This window comes from Alligator sinensis, unplaced genomic scaffold, assembly GCF_000455745.1.
Source record: "Alligator sinensis unplaced genomic scaffold, ASM45574v1 scaffold119_2, whole genome shotgun sequence".
Taxonomy (NCBI): domain Eukaryota; kingdom Metazoa; phylum Chordata; order Crocodylia; family Alligatoridae; genus Alligator; species Alligator sinensis.
Genome location: NW_005842242.1, coordinates 627332 through 647963, shown reverse-complemented (window position 1 = coordinate 647963; position 20632 = coordinate 627332). Strand labels below are relative to the sequence as shown.

At 44.7% G+C, this 20632-nt stretch overlaps 1 protein-coding gene across 3 annotated transcripts in view; it reads right to left on the bottom strand.

Moving 5' to 3' along the window:
• Positions 1–20632, bottom strand: part of PLCG2 (phospholipase C gamma 2) — an 81358-nt gene that overhangs the window by 36387 nt on the left and 24339 nt on the right. For all 3 annotated transcript variants that reach the window (XM_006027439.3, XM_025208640.1, XM_025208641.1), the window contains 10 exons: positions 19733–19873; positions 16530–16623; positions 14284–14331; positions 8427–8511; positions 7515–7598; positions 5801–5844; positions 4445–4517; positions 2749–2850; positions 2453–2571; positions 191–276 (listed from right to left, as the gene is read on the bottom strand). In XM_006027439.3, the coding sequence (XP_006027501.1) occupies positions 191–276; positions 2453–2571; positions 2749–2850; positions 4445–4517; positions 5801–5844; positions 7515–7598; positions 8427–8511; positions 14284–14331; positions 16530–16623; positions 19733–19873 (876 nt within the window). The remainder of the gene's footprint in view (positions 1–190; positions 277–2452; positions 2572–2748; positions 2851–4444; positions 4518–5800; positions 5845–7514; positions 7599–8426; positions 8512–14283; positions 14332–16529; positions 16624–19732; positions 19874–20632) is intronic.

Here is a 20632-nt window from a genome sequence, read left to right as displayed (position 1 = left end):
CTGCGAACACTGGTTCAAGGAATTAGCACATCATTTAACAAGAAATGCATGACCCTGTGTTTAACAACAAAACAAAAAAACCCCGAGAGCTCTTGTTTGTGTCTGTGCTTAGCAATCAGAGGAAGCTCCACCTAGGTGGGGAGCAAAACCATTCTTTTATCACATGCCAGTCCACGAGCCTCTTACTCACACTCAATACAGCGACATCCCATGCGAAGGCACCTGATATAAGCTTCTGTGGAGGATTCACTTCGAAGCTGGTCCCCCGTGAGGTATCTAAGCAGAAAAATGAGACTGTGAGTTAGGAAAGGCAATGATGCCAACATGTTCCCCCCGCCCTCCATGAATATGAGCCAGCAGTGTGTCCTTGGAAGTGATTATTCCCCTCTATTCAGCACTGGTGAGGCCACATCTGGAGTCCTGTGTTCAGTTTTGGGCCCACCACTACAGAAAGGATGTGGACAAATTGGAGAGAGTCCAGAGGAGGGTGACAAAAACGGTTCAGGGGCTGGGGACATGATTTATGAGGATAGACTGAGGAAACTGGGCTTATTTCATCTGGAGAAGAGAAGACTGAGGTGGGATTTAATAGCAGCCTTCAACTACCTGAAGGGGGTTCGAAAGAGGATGGAGCTGGACTGTTCTCAGTGGGGGCAGATGACAGGACAAGGAGCAACGGGCTCCAGTTGCAGCAAGGGAAGTTTAGGTTAGATATTAAGAATACTTTTCTCACTAGGAGAGTAGTAAAACACTGGAACAGGTTACCCAGAGAAGTGGTGGATCCTCCATCCTTGGAGGTTTTCAAGACCCAGCTACACAAAGCCTTGGCTGGGATGATGTAGTTGGGGCTGGACGTGCTTTGAGCAGGGGGTTGGATTAGATGTGACCTCCTGAGGTTCCTTCCAAAACTAACTTTCTGTGATTCTCTGAAGATCAGAGTGAGGGCTGACATCTTGGGCCATGCCCCCACATGCCTATGTATGGCAACACGCATGGGCACTCAGTTACTACAACCCATATCAGCCACATTCATCTCCTTCCCTGGAAGCAACCCTTTCCACTTTGGAAACTGTTACACCGCCAGTCTGTATTCCAGCATCTCCCCACTGGCACCCTGCACTCCCTCCTGATCTGGCAGAGCTCAGCACAGCACTTCTGTCACCTTTCCAGTCACACAAAGGTGGTGGTATTTTCCACCCCAAAATGATCTGACCACATTAAAGCAATATTGCATCCTGGTTTTAGAAGCTGACTGGAGGCCAGAACTCCTGGGTTCCACACCTGGTTTCTGCCACAACTTTCCTTTGAAACTGTAGGCAATATAAGTTTGAAATACTATCACCATCCTTCTCTAGAGCTCTGTTTAAACACAGATGCATGCACAGCTGACTAAAATGCTGCAGCACAGGTGGCACAAGGACTACCAGTACAATTCTGACCCCTTGTATACAATACACACTAAGACACGTGCATCCCAGAAATAACTTTTACCCAAATTCTGCAACTTGCACGAAGACAAAAGTCCCACTACTGAAGAGGCTTAAGATTTGCCTCTCAAAGTCTCATAAAGCCCAGACACACTAGGTCTGAACTGGGCAGTACATACAGGGCTCTTGGAAGAGCCCTGACTCCTAGGGCACATCCAGATGAGCATGCACGTACACTTTGCAGTGCCTCCAAGGCTTCTGAGGTGCTGCAAAATGCATGCAACGCACATCAAAAGGTTCTTCACTCTGCATGTTTGCAGCCCAGAGCCAAAATTAGATACCAGGAAATCCCAGGATCTACCAATAAAATGCTCCAAAAAAACCCCCCAAAAAACAAAATGGCACAGTGTATATGGCTGTAGCACACACCACCTGAAACAGGAGCCTGGCCAGACAGAGCACTCCAGCTGCCAGCCAGGCTCCACGTGCCCAGGTCACCGCTGCTGCAGCTGCAGGAAGCCCCCAGGACCCCAGGTAAGGGGCCCAGGTGCTGGCCTCAGCCTCCCCTACCCCAACCAAGGCAATTTGCCGCACATCAGAGCATGCATGCAGGGGCGGCGTTCCCTGGGGACAAATAGCAGTGGCACGTAGTTGTGCCACTGTCCCTGGGGAAACACACGTGCACACTCACCTGGACACACCCCCAGAGTTATTTACAGGAAGCTTGTGCAGGAGTCTGAGCGTAGACTAACGGCTATAGTTCTCTTCTATTTTCTCCTGGAAAGGTTTTTTTTTTGCTTTGTATTTCTTGGAAATACAATTCACTGCTTCTCAAGACTTTTTTTTTTTTTAAGTTGTCAGACAAAGGTCAGTGACTGCTGTCAGGTGCATATGTATAACCTCCCATTGAGTCTTCAGAAATCCAGACTGCACGTTCCTGGCATAACTTGAACTTTTTTCTCTTAATATATCAGCCAGGTCTATCTGATCAGAACTGGAAGACCAAGGTTTTTAAAAAAACTTACGTGTTGTGAGAGGAAGAGATCCAGTAGTGGGACAAAGGGTTATTCATATCCTGGGCATCTATTGCATCATATTTATCATCCCAAATACTGTTTTCTTTTGAGAAAAGGTAAGTGAGAAACTAAAACATAAAGACAGAGACTGGATGTTAATGCATTTGGTTGCAAGAGGGAAAAGAATACAAAACATTATAAAGAGTAGAGTTCACTGAACTTGCTCTCTAATCAGCAAACTAAAATTTACAGGAAATAAAAAGAGAAAATATAGATAACTAAAAGAAATTATCACATTATCTCACCTCATCAACAAAGAGGAAAGGCTCAGCAGTTTCTCTCATAGTGTCATCTATAAACTTTGTCATTCGTTCTCTGACTTTACTGATATCCTGTGCCCAAGATTCCTTTAAATTAAAAAAGAAAAAGTTATCGTCATTTGTTTCCATGGCAAAAGCATAATAATGCTCCTTACATGCGCACTATATAAAATAAGAGACAGACTTTCAGAGCAGCAATCGACTGAATGGCTCTCATCTGGCTATAGTTAGTTGTTGTATCTTCTGTTTCACCCATCCAATCTGGTTCGGGCTATAGCTGTACTTAAAACGATGATGTCTGGGATCACATACAAATGCAGTCACATACCAAAGAGTGAATGAAACCGGCACGCTCGGAGGTTTTGCAAATCCCTCCAGCCACTTGTCATCAATCAATGCATGTGCTGTCATTTAGGTTCATCATTTTTTTTCCCCCAAAATAGATTTAATTTCAAAATAATGCAACTCTATGTAAGGGAAAGCCTATATGCCGACTCGGGGATAAAAGAAGCCCTCAGCTCTAGTACAAAGCTGATGCAGGCAGGGGCTATATTCAGGGCAGGAAAAACCACAATGTATGAAATCCTGACCCCATCAAGGCAAAGGTAATCTTGATGCTGGTCTAATTTCCTAACTTCCGAATGCCTCACTTTGCAGCCTTAGTGTTACTATAACGGTCACATCAAGAAAAAAAAATCAAGTTTGTTCAGGGAATGCACAAATGTCTGTGTTCGATTTGACTGTTAAATGAGATTTGCAAACCTGGAGCTCAAAAGGGCCTATGAATTATCAAAGCTTAAACATACAGAAAATATGCCAGGCTTTCCAAAAATATGCACATGGTAACAGGAGGGGGGTGGTCTGCAAGATATTCTTTTATCACACCCCCACCTGGAAAATACCCTATTTTTTTTATATCAACCCAGGACTTTAATCAGACAGTCTAACCAGGATAAAACCCACAGTTTAAACTAATCTATGTTAAACAGGATCTCGTCTTTACCTGTGAATGCTGCTTGTCCTCACCAGTTCACTGCCGGAAGACAGACACTACTCCTGTTAAAATTTCCTTTGACTCAAGTGAAGCCAAGATCTCAATACATTGTTTCTTTCCACGGTGCCAAGCCCCATGGGGCCATGGCGAGGATACCACCTCAAATGATTATCTGGTGTCACCCACAACAGAGCCAGGATGTCACTTCTGAGATCTATGTGGTGTCAGTCAAACAGTCCCATTTATGTAGCAGAAACCAAATAAAACCACATTAACTGCAGCATCTCCCTCTCATTTTTTTCACACCTGGCTTTTCTTTACAGAGAATAAACTATCATACAGCTGCAGTTTATGCTTAATCATTAATACCGATGCTTAGTGATTTCAGTGAAACGCAAGTATGAAGTGAGATCATCTCTTTTATTGGATCAACTTTGATTTGGGAGAGGCGTTCGGCAAGCTTTTCTCTCTCCCAGCTATAGGTTGGTTGAATAAAAGATATTACTGCATCTCACAAAACTTGCTTTTTATTTATTCCCGGGACCCCTAGGGCTACCATACTACTACTACTAGTTTCCGTGTCACCATTAGCATTGCTGTACTCTATGTCCGTCTGTGACTTCTCTGCAAAATGTGTTAATGCTGGAAGCCTTGATAAAGAGGCACTCGGGTGTCTGACCCTCTCACCTGCTGCTCGTGTAGCAGAAATCTCTGGAAGTCATGCAGATGGACTGCTGAAGCGTTTGGATGGTCAGTATTTCTAGGGCAGAGGGAAAGAAAAAAATTAGCAAATTTCTTGATGGGGGGGAAAAAGGAGAACAAATATCAGCTAAGTCAGGCCCTCAGGTGGATATGGCTACAGAACTGAATCTATCCAGATCGTGGACTCAAAACTTAGTCGAAACCCTGTTGAAGGCAATGGGTGGATGACGGTGTCAGGAGTGGATTTTCAATCTCAGAATCAAAGGTCACAGCCGGCTTTGAAAACGACTCGCCACATCAGGCTGGAAAAGTTACTTAGGCTCTCTCTGTTTTTCGTTTTGTAATGCGAGAGCTACATTTCCTTATGTAATCAGGGTGTTGTGAAGCTTAATTAGGGTATTGTTGAAAGTATTGTTCTTGTAAATTATTTGCATAGCCACGTGTTTTATTAAATGATACACGCACTCATGAGTAAGGACCAAAGAAGTTATTACATCAAGGGCAGCGAGTCTTAAGATACTTAAGAAGTTCCTTATATGCAATATGCAACATCAAGATAAACTGGCTTTACCTAGAAGAATCGTAAGCATTCCTCACTTATATTCAGCGGCCCCTTGTCTCTTCAACATGCTGCACGTACCTTATTTGCTTAGGAAACTTGAGACTTATTACAGACAAGTAAATCAAGACGTGATTTGGGTTCAAATTCTGCTTTGCCTCAACCAATCCACAATACTCCTTTCCCTTTGAGTTTAACTCCCAAAGCAAAAATTCAGAGAGCCAACTGCTGTCCTCCATTAAAGCTCTCACTGAAGTCCATCAGTAGGAAAACTTTAGTTCTTACAGCGCATCACCCTTTCTCACTTTTCATGCCAGCTATTAAAATAAATGTCAAAGTATAGGTAGGGCGCGTTTCAACAATAAATGCTCATCAAGCAGCACAGCGATAAGAAATCCACTCTCTCTTCACTTAAAGTACCATAACACATAAACAGTGCCATCACTTCAAAGAAAAGAAATAAATGGTTCCAGTAGATCAGAGGATCCCAAACTTTTTCTTATGGCGTACCCCTTCCAGATTTACCAGCTGCCCGCGTACCCCTACCAGCATACATTTTCTATTTTAACCCCTTATATGCCAATTATTATTATAATGAAAATTAAATTACACAATTTCTCCCGCATACTGTCTTGTGTACCGCCAAGGTATGTGTACCACAGTTTGGGAACCCCTACACTAGATCATTGATTGTGGGACTATGAAGTGTAGCTGCATTACAACTACACGCACACATGCACACGCACACACATGTATAAAATTGTATTAATAGGAAATCTCACCCAAGAATGAACACAGAAGAATCCTTTTTGAATTCGTCAAGAATCTTGAGATAAGAATAAAAACAGAGAAATGATACACAATAAAAAAACTACATACTTTCACTCAATAATATCTACAGTGGCTTGTGCTCTCTACATGCTGTATAGCTATTTAGTTTTTATTTGATTTATATGCTACCCTTTTAAGCTAGCAAACTTAAGTTCAAATGCCCAAGAAACAAGCTGTCAAAGCTAGTGGGTACATGTCAGGATTTGTCCATGTAGAAGCACACAATTCTCAAACAAAAAACTTGGCCTTGATAATTCATGTTATAAAACACAAGCAGTCATTTTCCCTGGGAGCTTTTATTGCTTGATAGCCTGCAAAAACTGTAAGCACATATATACTGTATCATCTTTATTCATCTGGGCATAAAATCTAGACTAAATTGCCTCCAGGTTGGATCGGCACAGATACAGATCTCAGGAAGCAGTTGCCAACTTATCTGAAAACAGTTGTTAAGCAAGATGAGGAGTTTCTTAAAATGATCCACCAAGTGTGAGAACAAGAGTTCAAAGGAGGTCAGATGCTCTGTGCTTTACTCTCCCTTTAAGTAACTTTTTAATATTTAAGGTGAAAAGCTAGACTCACCCTGCAAAAAGGAGCACTTAACAAGACAAACTGAACAAATAAGGCATTTCAGCAAGCAAAATCCTACAGCATACAGTTATTTGTATCAGACAGATCAACATTAAAAATAAGCTTACTCTACAAAACTGAAAGGAGAAGTTATGAACAAACCATTCCTGTGTCAACTGAGGTGAAGCAGCCTGAATATCAACAGTGGCTTGCATTTCCTCAGACACAATTAGCGGTATGCAATTACTACCATTCAGCCATTCGGACCAACATCTTCAAGTTTGGGTGCTGAAATTTAAGCACTTAAGAGCCAGATCCAGAAAGGTATTTAGGTGCTGAAGACCTCCTGAAATCAATAGGACTTAGGCACAGAAATCCCTCTTGGGATCTGGCCCTCATACCCACATTTACGCATTTAAGTAAATACCCCGATTTTCAGTGACACGAAGCTTTTGAAGCTCCCATCAACTTCATGACTCTGGATGCAATGAACCTTTTTGGTTTCAGTGACCAAATTGTTCCCTTAGTAAATCTGTAAACACAGAGCCATGCCATTTATATACCGCTGGGGCTGTCACAGGCATATCATGCGGTAAGCCAACTATTTATGCACCATCCTCACACCGAAGGAAACATGACAGCGACTGCCCTCATTTGGTGACCAGGACATGCAAGCAAAGTTTAAAGAATGTAAAACTTATAACGTAAAGAACGTATTTATTCTGCATTCCTTTGGATGCAGAATAAATCAAATCAGGAAATCGCACAAGAACAAAACCCTCATTATACTGAACATCCATTAATTAAACCCAACCCATGAACATCCTACACACGGCGCAGACAAATGCGCTTGACAAACTGCTCCCAAAAGCCCCGTTATGTGTTTGCACACTTGCACTATGAGAAGTCAAGAAGCAACACTAATTTCTCCATTTCTTTTATTAAACTAGCTATCGGTGCTGGTTGTCACCAATCCAGCAAATATAGTAAGACGAGTGAGCATTTTATGGTAGATGGCAGACGGTCCCGATTCAGCTTTCATTCAACCCAAGCAGGGTAACAGCACGCTCGCTGGCTATTTTGAGATGAACTTACCGATCTCTGTTGTTCAAACATAATTTTCTTGTAGAACAAGTGAAATTGTTCAAAACTAAGATCTTCCTTGGGTGCTCCCACTTCCTGTGAGAGAAAGTTGCAGAGCATATTTAGAATTTCCTCTTTGATTTTTGTTGCGGCAACAAACATGTCCTTCCCTTCCTAGCTGCCGCATGGTGCCCAAGCATGCGTATGTATGGCTGTTGTGCCCTGACGTCAACTATGTTGACATGCCAGCTAAGTGATTTCTTAAGATAAAGGTCATATGTAACATGAAAAAAAAAAAGAGATGTTTTGGTTTACAGTATATTGTTTCTGATCCACATCTCTGGCTTCCAACTCTTTTATCGCTGACCCGGATACCAATAGCTAGTTCACAAGTCTCCCACTTTCCTCTTGCAAAGTATGAGGGAAAGTGTCCCATTGATGCCTTGTTAGCAGACGTAATGGTAGCAGTTATTTAGGGCTTTGCGGTGGAAATTACAGGGCAAGAACAACACAGAAAAGATTTTTAAGGTTCTGGGAGGACCAAGGGCCTTCAAAATGTTATGAACAGTAGTGAAAGATGAAATGAAAGTCTAAGGGGTTAGGGCTTTTTTCATAAGGCAAAAGAGTTCTCGGTTTAAAACAGCGTGGAGACTGGATCTTTGTGAATTTGGCCCAGTACCGTGAACAGGGCAGCCAGCCTGATTCTGGCTTTCCGCAGTACTGCAATATTAAGAACTAGAATAAAGGTGATAATAAGTTTAAAAAGAAGAAGTTTCTGAGTTACAGCCAGATCTAAACACACACAAAAATAATCTGATAATTAAATTAATTCACATTGAAAGAAGCTAAAGATCTAGACAAAATACCATACATAGGAATCAGCTACAGATGTTAGCCAGACATCAAGTACTTAATGATAATTACCACAAACTTATCCTTCAAAAACTTCATGCTGCCTACTTTGAAGTTTACTAGTGGAAGTATGGTCTTCAGTTCCCTAATGCTGATACTGAAAGAAAAAACAGAGCAAAAAACGGCAGTTTTATTAGTATACAAGTAGCTGGCATGTATTCCTCACCAGCACAAAAGTTAAAATATTGGTACAGTTTAAATACTTTTTGTTCATTGCTCCCATCCAGCTACAACTGGTAGCTATGGTCAGAAGATTGCTGTGTTAGTGTAATAAAATGGTAAATATTCTTTAAGTGTGTGTGTGGGTGTGTGTGTGTGTGTAATTTCACACCCCCCCCCACACACACACTGCATATTTACTCAAATATAAGACAAGGTTTTTTCCCCCAGTCAACATGGAGAAAAAGCCTTACATTCGCCTACAAGGGAACCTCACTAAATATATTGTCTATCATTACGATCCTGCCCAAAGCAGCATGTGTTCAGCAATAGAAGCCAACTATAAAGTTGATTAAATGCAGCCAACACGGAGCATGACTATAAAACACGTGGCCCATATGAGGGAAACAATATTTTTTTTTTTTTTTTGGCTTAAGACCAAATTAGTTCTGAATTCCAAATCGACTGAGCCCAGCTCAATCATCAAGTCTGTGGCTCTACCACCGGTCAAGTCTCCTCCCTCCCATACCCATCAGTCTGGGACTTCAGATACTCCCCAAATCCACTGAAGGCATGATAGGAGCTACCACAAGGATAGGTTAGTATAGCTCATCTGAGTAAGATATATGGTAGTGCCCACTGGACTCAGTCCCTCTCAGCACTGACTCCAGTCATGGTGAGCCACTATACTGCATATATTTCACTGTCCTCTTCACTCCCACAGCTGAGCTGAACTTTTCTTTCCTATTTCCAATGAGCTGTTTAGCGATGTTTGCTAGACATTTAAGGCTGTTTTAACCAGTCTTAAATGTCTAGCAAACATCACTAAACAGGGCCCCAAAAAGCTTGCCAGAATCCCTCTGCTGCCCCTTGTCTCAGCCTGTCACATATTATTAGTGTGGCCCTGCCTTCCATGAGATGGAGCTGCCCTGGGCCTCATGTGCATAAAAAAATTTGGAGGATCCCAGGACTCATAACAAGAACACCAGGTTCCAGTCACATACTAAACAGTGCTGAGCTGTGAGGTCACTATATGGCTTGAACTGCTGTTGTCTCTACTGGGGCCCAGCCCAATGAACTATATGGTAAATCATCAGCCTTCTGGCTTTGGAATAATGGCATGCACAGTTTGTAATGTATCCAAGTAGGTACAGAAGTGCTGCTTAAAGTGTATTTATGGAGTACCTGTGCTAAAATCTGCAGCAGTTTCAAAACAGATAAATTGCGGCAATTCTGGATGAATTAAGGCTCCAGGCACCTGTAATTTCCCTATGTGCAAGTTACTACAGGTATGTTTGTTTCTACGTCAGTGTTTTCAGACTTGCTTCTCACTTCCATGTGCTCAGTGAGAGCAGGATCTGACAGTAAGGCAGGTGGGGGTGGGGAATAGGCTGCAGGGGAAAGAAGTTGCAGGGACAAAGAGCAAGGAGGCTACCTGTCTGACTCCCCAGACTTATTTTCCCTGCTGTAGCAGTGAGAGGGGGATGAAATCAAGGCAAACCTCCAATAATTAGATTCCATACCTAGAAAATTATATCAAATATCAAATCTAAGGGGGGGAGCTGTGGCAAATGTCATCAAAGATAAACTACAAGAACAATAGTTCCAGTCAGTTCCAGGGCCCAGAAAGTCTGTAGACTGAGCAGAAAGTCTGTCTGTAGACATTTGTGCATGCCTGTACATACAGGAATATACAAGTGTCCTCCTGCATACAGAAAATAGGTATTTCTTCAATGACATACAAATAAATACCTTTGCTTATACATTTTTGCACATATTTTAGGAATGGAAAACAGAAAGCAGCATTTGAAAATTTGCCCCCTTTGTTCCAAATGTTTCACAGAGTCACATGACTGAATGAGACCTCAAACATTAGACAGTCCAAACCCCAATATCACTATCCTGTACCATTAGGGTTTTACAGGTAAAATACAGTTTATCAACCTTATACATGCCCCTACATTCTTACACAAAGCAAAGAGCCATGGGTGATCCTGGAAGTATTTAATCTCAAGCACATCTCAGGATTCTCAGAGTTAAATAATATAGAGTGGACAGAATACAGCATCCACTTAAAAAAAAACCCAAAAAAACCCCAGAAACCCATTTAAAGTTTATTCAGGTCTCCAATCCCAAATGCTGCCAAAGTGGCTGCAAGCCAAAAAGGGTCACTTGAGTACAAAAACAATAGTAACTAGCAGCGTAAAAACCAAATTGATTCTTTAAGGTGATTTCTAAACTCCAATCACATAACAGGTTTTATCATTGTGGTTTTCCATGCAGAGAAAGAAGCAGAACACACAAGTAACTTGTCTACAGCCAAAGAGGACACGAGCATCTGAGGCAAGACTACAACTCAGGGAAGTCCATTAAACATGGTCCACATTTCTTTCCTGGGATTTTTCCCCAGGTGGGAACTGTCTACCCATAAAGTGAACACACTAACACTTCACTGTACAAACCCTCTGGATTCAAAGAGGACCGGCTGCATTGTTTTCTACTAGGAGTGCACCGATAGAGGTTTTTCGAACCAATACCGATATCTGATTTTTTAAGCAGGTATATTGGCTGATATGGGTCCGATTTCCAATACAGCGCAGGAAGCTGCCTCCAGCTGGTAAATCCACTGTGGTGGAAGGGGAGGAGGGAGGGAAGGGGTATGGGGGGTGCAGGCAGATCAACCCGCGTGCCCCCCTGTGATCATGGAGGAGACAGGGGCTGGGGTCGGGCCAGGCGCTGCCAAGCTGGGGCCGGGCGGGGTGTGGGACAGAGCCGTGGCTCCAGGGGAAGGGCAGCTCCCGCCACTGCTGCTTGCACCCAGGAAGACCTGGGGGGGGCTGGGGAAGCATGTGCCCCTGGATCTGGGCATGGTGGGGTGGGTGGGCTGCAGCTGTGGGCTGGAACTGGAGCTCCTCTGGGATCTCCTCATCGGAGGGCTGGGCTCGGGGCAGGGGCTATGGAGGGGGTTGCAGCCACCCCAGATTTCACCATAGCTCCCTCCTAGTGCCACCGCCGCTAAGCACCTGGCGCAGCCCTGGCTCTTCCCAGCTCAAAGTCCAACTCCCCCCACATACTAGGAAGAGCCAGAGCTGCGCTGGGCGCACGGTGGTGCTGGGAGAGAGCTATAGTGAAATCTGGGGTGGCTGCAGCCTCCTCCGTAGCCCTCGCCCCGAGCTCAGCCCCCAGCAAGAAGAGCCTGGTGCAGCCCTGGCTCCAGCACGCAGTTGTAGCCCACCCATCCTGCCCCACCGTGTCCTACCCTGGCTGGGCAGCACCTGCCCCTGCCCCCTCCCTCACCGTGGGGTAGGGGTTGATCTGCCCCTCCACACCCCTTCCCTCCCCCCTCCCCTTCTACCACAACAGACTTACCAGCTGGAAGCAGCTCTCCACGCTGCTGAGCTGTGCTCCTCGCTTCCTGAGTGCTGCGCTGCAGCTGCGCACACGCATGGCATTTATCGGCCGAATTATCGGCCGCATCAGGCCCATTTCCGATGCAGTCAATCTTTTTTATATCAGTACTGATCCAATATCGGACCAATGTATCAGTGCACCTCTATTTTCTACTATTAAAACACAAGGAGACTTCAAACGGATATACAGTACTGCCGGCAGCTACTCTGCACCAGGGTCTTCCGCTGTGGTGTGGTTCTTATTGTGCTTTGATGAACAAGCACCACATCAAGAGAGCAGGTGCCAAGTGCAGCGGGCCTGAGCTGGCATCCAGTAAAGAACAGTGCAGGTGGCACACTTTGCCCTCCCCCCATCCCAAGCCTCTTGGAGCCCATGTGCTTGGGAACCCAACTCTGTTCCAGATCTTGGGTGTCTCGTTTTGTATCACAGTCAGCTGCCCAGCACATGGACTGTTTGCAGAATGGTGTGATTTCCTGCAATAGCATGGTCTCATTCACACGAGACCACAGTTTATTCCGCTCTTCGGGAAAAGGCTAACTAAGAGGAAATGCGTGTCATTTTCTGCACTGAAGCAGAGGTACATAAAAATGGGTGTGCCACAGAGAGGTTGAGGGCATTAGACAAGCCGTGGTAAAGTGCAAAGCACCCAGGGATTGCGTTTCCTCCTTAAAGCACTGGAGAATTTCCATCGAGGCTAGTGAGAAAATATACAACTGAATTCACAAGACAGCAGCCTCTGCACCAGAGGCCTAGCTGAGCAGCGCTGTGCCGAGGCAGTACTTCACACCTCTCCAGTCCCCCCAACACCCAGCATCTTCCCTGCTCTGGCAGCAGGGACGGCAGAGCAGCAGGAGAGGAGCAATGGCTGGAGGGTTGTTGCTGCTGGTGGAGATTTTGCCGCCTCTTTTTTTTTTGCTGCTAACTCATGTGTCAAGAGGCCAAAAAGCCCCCAAAAAACCACCAGTTGTCAGCAGCAAAAAAGAGGTGACATCTTCCCCTCCAGCCACTGCTCCTGCACCACCTGAGTCTGATTCCCTGTCCTTCCTGATGCAAATACATTGTAAGGTGGGGGGGAAAGGAGGTTGGGAGACTGAAGTACCCCCCTAGCTCTATTCTGGTGCTCCCCCCCACATCTTAGGCAGCACCAGGGGCTCATGCCCCCACTTACCCACCCATCATTTCATTCCTCCTCTGTCCTGACTGGCAGAACACGGATTCTCACTCACCACAGAGGAGGTCTTGCAGACTGCAAATCTCTAGCACTTTATGCATGGACCTGCAGCGAGCACCTGGTCAGTCCCTACAGGAACCCAAATACACTGGCTCCATGCTGGGAGACACCATGCTGGGCCTGCTCAGCCGAGATGTGTGAATCTAGGAGTTCACTCCTGGGTCTAGGTCTCCATTAATACAGAGCAGAGCAACGACTAAGCCAATGTCACGGCACTGCAAGTCCTTGCAAATGACACCTGTGAGCCCTCTGATATTTTGCCGGTATCTGGCTTCCTCCCATCCCACTTTCCCAAGGCAGCTTTTGTTCCCCCTTTGCACGGTACCCCACACCCAGAGTTTCTCCGATGCCCCTACTCACAGAACATCTCTCCCCTACACTTGCAGTCACTGCAAAGAGGAAGGACAGTGGTTATGCTGCTGCTGGACCAGGCCAGTCTATGCCCTACCCGCCACTCTCCCTGCACCCACATTGTGTTTGCCATGTCGTGAAGACATCTTTGAGTGTAGTGTGTTTCAGAAAGATCTGAGCCAGCTAGGGCACCAGTAGCAGGCTAGTCGTGGCAGCACAGAGCTCATCTCAGGCAGCCACAGACATAGCCATAGACACCCCATCAGCTGTGCGGGCAGGAGCTGGAGCAATGGCCCAGGCTGGAAAAGGGATGCCCAGCAACAGGCTCTTACTCAATTAACAAAGAGGCAATATCCTTTGTAGAGGAAATAGCCAGGTGTGTGGTGGGGGGGGACGGGATGGACTGGGGAGCTCAAAGCAGAGCTGAGGGGAAGGCACCTCCTTGATTACAATTACAGCTACGCTAACACCAGCCATGAAGAGAGGGCTAAAAGGAAAAAGAGATATTTGGTCATATTATACTATGTCTGATCGTCGCTGAATGTCACACGCTTGATGTTCTTCAAATAAAACGGGGCATGTTCACTAACAGTAAGCGTCTCTTATGGAAAGAAAAAAAAAACCCTGTAAGGTAGTTTACATTTCATTTTACACACATAAAATAGAAGAATGGGCCATGAAAAAACTAAGGACACATACGAAGGGTGAGATTCTTACCTGTTCCTTCTTGTCTGATCAACTGAATAGATCTGCTTTCTCAGCCAGCTGGTAAAACAGACAGGTTATTTTGAGAATTAAGAACAAGCCTACTCCATATCACAGTGTCAGTGATGAAACCAAGCAGAACAACATTTATGCTTCAAATCGAGTCATTTGGAAAGATTAACAAGTATTTTCAGGGCACCCTTCTAGGCCCCCACCAGTGTTCCCATCCTATTTTATTATTGTTCAGTAAATGTTTCTCTCCAAATGTTGTGCGACACAGCCACATGAACAACAGTGGGAAATGACTAAACCCAGCCATGGGAAACAGGGGAAACAACAGGCCTGCAGGGCCCAAGTCCTCAAATGGTGTAAATCAGCATAATCCCGCTGAGTCCAAGGAGCTGTGCTGGATGCAGTGGGACTGAGCAACGCCCAGCTGAAGAACTGAACCCAAACATGGGCACGTGCATAGAAAGTAGAAAAATGTAAAAAGAGAGAGAAAAATGTTTTCCCCTTCGTGTTTCTCAGCTATTGCACATTTATACCAATCGGAGTTTTTAAAGAAACCTGAATCAGGCAAATTTCAGTTTGAGCAGACAGCGTTCCTGCAAAAGAATATTGGAAATAGTGCAACTTGTACAAATTTCTTGCGTAGGGAAGCTCTACATACAGAAACACTTTTTATCCCAAAAAGATAGTGAACTCAGTCTATAAATGCAGGAATCCCTTTACTCAGGGGTGCTCAATCCCTGGCTCACAGGCCAGATCCTGCCTGCAACACCGTGTCACCACTAAATCCCCCACTGCCAAATTGCCGGACCCGTTAGGAGCCCCAGGCCCTGAGCACTGGATTAGACACCCGATCCCAGCATGCAGGGCAGGGAGGGATGTTGCCAGATCCCAGGGCCAAATCCTGTTGTGCGGGGCCAGGTGGGGGCAGCGCCAGGCCCCAAAGACCCAATCCCAGTGGAAGGTGGTAGGAAGGGAGGGCGGTGCTGGGCCCCCAGGGACCTATCCCAGCACGAAGGGGCAGGGAGAGGGCTATGCTCAGCCCAAGGCCTGATCCTAGCACACAGGATTCATCTGGCCAGCAGACTGGACCGGCCTCATCCCATTCATCTGGGCCATGAGACCAAAAATTTGAGTACTCCTGACTTTGCTCGCTGCCACAACACAAGGGCAGCAGTGCATAGGAAAACTGTACCATGCAATATTACATGGTCAGACCATAGGGAGAACGACTGGGTAGGACATGCACACACCCTGAGAAAAAGAGGCATGTTACAGAAAAGCATGAGCACGGGGTGGGAGCAAAAGGCCCGTTTTCAAGACCGGGGGCTCAGCGGGATATTAAAGGTGTGGGGTCCTGAGAAACTCAGTGTAGCCTGAACTCTCTCCAAGGCCACCACACACCTGAGCAAGGCATTGCCCTGAACATCTTAGGATGGTATCACACGCTCACTTACAACCGTTGCAAATCACTGGACTGCTGTGATGTACTGAAGTTAATACATATTAGGGCAGGCATGGCCAACCTGCAGCTCCGGAGCCACACGCGGCTCTTCAGAAGTTCATGGGTGTCTCCTTGAATCTTTGCACGAGGACACGGTGCCCACCTTCCAGATGGATAGATGACCTAGCTCTACAAATGGAAGCTGGTCACCTTGCGCTTGTGCAAAGATTCAAGAAAATGCATATTAACTTGTGCAAAGATTCAAGGAGATGCATATTAAGTTGTGCAAAGATTCAAGGAGATGCATATTAACTTCTGAAAAGCTGCACTTGGCTCCTGAGTGGCAGGTTGGCCACCCCTGTATTAGGAGATAACCCTCACCTAAAAGGGAGAGACGTTTGAATGCCATGAGGGCATTTAACACATGGTACCCTGCTTGAATGTGCATCTGCTCACATTTTAACTGAACCTAGTAAGTGTTAAAGTTGAACATGTGACTGTCTTAGGTGTCCAAACCCAGAACCAGGCCTGTTTGTTAACAAAAGGGAAACCAATAACTGGAGCCAAATTCACTGCGGTGGAAGTAGCCCCACTGCCACAAGAAACTCTGAAGTGGCATACACTTATACAGAGTCTGATCCTGGACTATGATCTTTCTGACCAGCATGCTGACAGTTACTCTTTCAGTAAGGGATGGACCGCTCTACCTTAAACATCCCTTTCTAGACTTTTGCCATCATATTCTAGAAGAAGCATCTAGCTGTCACACGTTTCTCAGAAATGAAGGGTAAAAATTCCACTTTACCTCTCTGTGATTGCAGGTGTGGGAGCACTCATAACCTCTTGATGCAAGATATTCAAGCCGCACAGCCATTTATCAGTATCATCTTTAGAATCGGCTGAAAAAGATGAATATGCTATGAGGAACATCGACGCCAAACAAAGACATAAAACTCTGATGTTCAGATAAGCCCCAGTGTACGAAACACAGTGGTTAACCAGCCCCTTTGATAATGTTACTTCAGAGTTTTATGCTGCCAAGGAAATATTTAGTTAGTTTTCATAACTTTTTTTTTCTCCCAAATAAGTCCTGCTGGACCTGTCAAAAGTGCCTCTTTTCAAAGGTTTGTTCCTCAGATCATATGAAGATTCGTAGCTTCTGAGATGCTGCTGCTGACCTACTACTACGCTCTCACTATGACGTTTTTCTGCTTCCAAAAGTGGCCAAAGTAGACACGAGAGCATCCTGGAGTCACCTTCTGCTACAGAAAGACCGTGCAGCTTGTGGATGCTATAGATCCCATTGTGCTGGGCTCTAACTGTAGCCTTTGACGCTTCTGCGTCACCTGTGAAATAAATTTTGCAAGCAAAGAACTGAGTCTACTCTGCTATGATCACACCACTAAGAACTGATTACTCTGGACTGAGTTAATTGAACTGATTTATCTTGTATAAGTGCTGTATGCTGGAATCCACAGTGCCTGGGTGACACAGATTTGTATTAAAAGTAAGGGTGGTCTGCAAACTTCCTTTCCCCTCCCCTCATTTCACTGGGGCAGGATCTGGAAAGCCCTAAATTAGGGGTGTCAAACTTGTCTGGCCCTGCAAGCCAGATGAGCAATACAATATTGTCCACGGGCTGGATGAATGGAGCCAGAATGGCTCCGTGGACCCCAACCCCTTCCAGTCTGGGACCTGGTGGGAAGAGGCCTGACATCCTAGGCACCTGGCTGCTGCCACGGAAATAAGCCACGGTGTTGGGCCTCTTCCCAAAGTGCTGCTACAGCTGTGAAGGTCCCCATCCTCCCCACCTCCCCCCCACGAGGCTGTAAGCTGGATGACCTGGCTCTACAAGCTGATCTGACCCGCAGATCATATATGTTTGACACCCCTGCCCTAAAGCATTCAGTTCTGACATCAAAGCTTTTCTTTACCCAAAACAATTTCCCTTCCAACTGGTTTCCCACCCGCATCTCCAATTCAAGCCATCTGCGCAACATCCTGCAAAACAAAAATGGTCTCTCCAAAGATGCAAGGCTATGTAAGTTAAAAATATACTTTTACACAATACTGCGTCCCTCGGGACCCCGGCTAGAGCCTGGCTACAGATCCCGGTGGGACTCGCTCACAATTAGTTACATTTTGGAGAGGAACGGGCACCGCCCAATGCCGATCTAACTGTTCCCTGAAGGCAATTTTGCCTGAAGAAAGATAAACTTTTCCCCCTTCAGTAACAGTTACTCTGTATTGTTCTAACAAACCAAGACAAAGTGTTTTAACAAAGGAAAGGATTTCCCCCTCATTGAAAATCACATTAGTCAAGCTGCACTATGATTTAGTGTTATGGCAACATAGCTCCTAGTACAGGGCATGTTTTCAAAATCGTGGCAAAGGTTAGTTTTTGACAACAGCAAGAGAGGGAGAAAAAACAGCAGCCTTCAGTGTGGTTGGCACATTTATATTTAAAGCATGCCGACCGCACTGCGCGTTCTCAGTCTCCAGAAACAGGCTGGACTTCACCTCTCAACTAAAACTTCAAAACGTGCTACCTGGGACCCAACTATCACAAGAAACCTCTTTCCAGCCCCCAAGATCATGCATGCCATTTACAACCCCCCCCCCCTACAGTTTAGTGCAACAGTGTACATGCAATTAGTTCAAGCATATAAATAAGGCATTTGCTTACACTATTGGGAAAGTGCATCAACTACAAAGCACCTCGATTTTACATTAAAAAGGCACTGCTCACTTCTCTGCTCGGCTGGGAACTTCTTTTTAAAATGACTTGAACTTATTGCAGCTTTGCGAAAAAAGGCGGTGCTCCCGAATGGGACACTACTGGCTTCAACAAATGCGGAAGCAAGAAAATTACTGCACTATGTAAGACCGTTGGTCCACATAGTCCTGTACAAAGGAAGGTGCAAGGATGCTTCATCATTAGAGATGTTTCTCTCTCTTCTCTTATTTAAATAACCCTTTTCGGCAATTCCGGACAATCTCATTTTCCATTAAAAATAGCCGATTCTAGTCTGAATCTTTCCAAGCTCTTGGCTACACAGCTCTCCTGAAGCAAAGAGACTTGGGTTGTGTAAAAAAGTCTCTTCTTTAATTAGTTTTTGATTCACTGCCTTTCAATGATTAATATTTCTTTGTTCCTATAGATGAGACTTAGTAAGTCGAGTGACATACGCAGGCCTAGCATGGCACCTCAACCTGTAGTTCATCTGTTACTCTAGTCCTTGCACTTTCCTAAGTAGAGAGATATTTTCTGTCGCGTGGAAGTTTTTGTGATTTGGCCACACCGAGAAAAGTCATAGCTGTAGCTCCAGCAGTCAGTGTTACCTGTGACCCACACTAGACTGAAACTCAGGGGGGAAAATCCAGGCTAGCCTCCCCCAGTGTCAATGCCAAAACTTCCAGTCCCTTTAACAGAGATAATCTTTCATGCACTGTCTTCAGTGTTGAAAGTCTCAGCTGAGATAATTAACCAGAAAGGGTTTACACATAAAGAAAAAATGCTAACAGTGTGTCTACACATTTTTGTGACTCTTTGAGGCCTTGGGAAGCTGCAAGCACAAAGAAGTGGGTTATTAAAAATATATCCAGAGGCTACTACTTATTTTTTGCTATATATATTGCTTTCAGACAACCTGTCTTGCATCAACTGGCAGGCATTTCATCATTCCAGAACATACAGAGACGAATGTCAGGCGGAGCAAAAGGCTGATTGCCACAATGCAGACATCTGAAATGACCGCTTCATAAACTAAGCAAAATGATCAGTTTAGACAACACAAGAGAAGACTTTGTACCAGCTATTTTAAAGCTTAAAGTACAAAAGCTGCCATTCAAGGACATTAGTGGCAGCAAGGGTAAAAGCATTCTTTCTGGTTTTAAACACTGAGCAAATACTAGGAACACCATAACCTTTGCATTACTGTTCCATCTTTGCATTATGTTCCTAGTCTGCAGGGTTCATTGTCTATGAAACAAAAAGAAAATACTTACCTGCTAAGCTTAATGTGCAGAGAACAAATTGGGTACCATAAAAAATAGTGAAGCAATGTTCATCTTTCTGCTTTGCTTTCCCTCGCTCAAAGTCCTTTGAATTTTTCCCTGGGCGAATTTCCTTTATTTCCATCAAATCCACTGAAAAGAAAGAGAATGCGAGTCACTGCACCCTGTACTTGCATCATCCCAAAAGAGCCCACTGCAGGAGGACAAATGAGTATTACATTATTATTATTATTATTATTATTATTATTTATTAAGATCATATTAACCACAGATTACAGGTTTCACAATTCTCCAATTTGGAGCATACAACTTTTGTAAGATCATCTAAACATGCTAATAAAGCTGCCACGCAGGTCAGGCCAGGGGGTGGGAAAGGGAACAGGAATATGACCTCTTTGCCATAACTTGTGACACCACAATTGTCTCTACTGGATAACTCTCATCTAAAACCTGGACCATCAACAGCTGTTCAAGCAGTTTTATGAGTGGCATTGACCTCGATAACTGATCCAGGATACACGTCACCAACTCCACCATGAAAACTTAAACGTTTTGAGCAAACCTACGCTCTTACAGTGCAGCCGTTTTTTTTGCTAAGCTTCAATGTAACCATTAAGACACGTATCAACCCCTCTCTGCTTAAATCCAAACAGATCTCAGTGCTTTAGTGTAACCTTTATTGTGATATTACTTGTATTACTTCCCAAAAAAGAGCACAGATTCACTTTCAAGAATCGTGAAATGGAAACGTTGCTCGGATGCACGTTGTGGAGTCAGTCCTGTACAAGTCCTCATGCATTACTCTATATGTCTGCATAATAGTTGAGGCAGCACTGAAATAGAAATATGTGCGTTTGTGCGATAAGATACTTATTAGAAAACTGAGGAAGT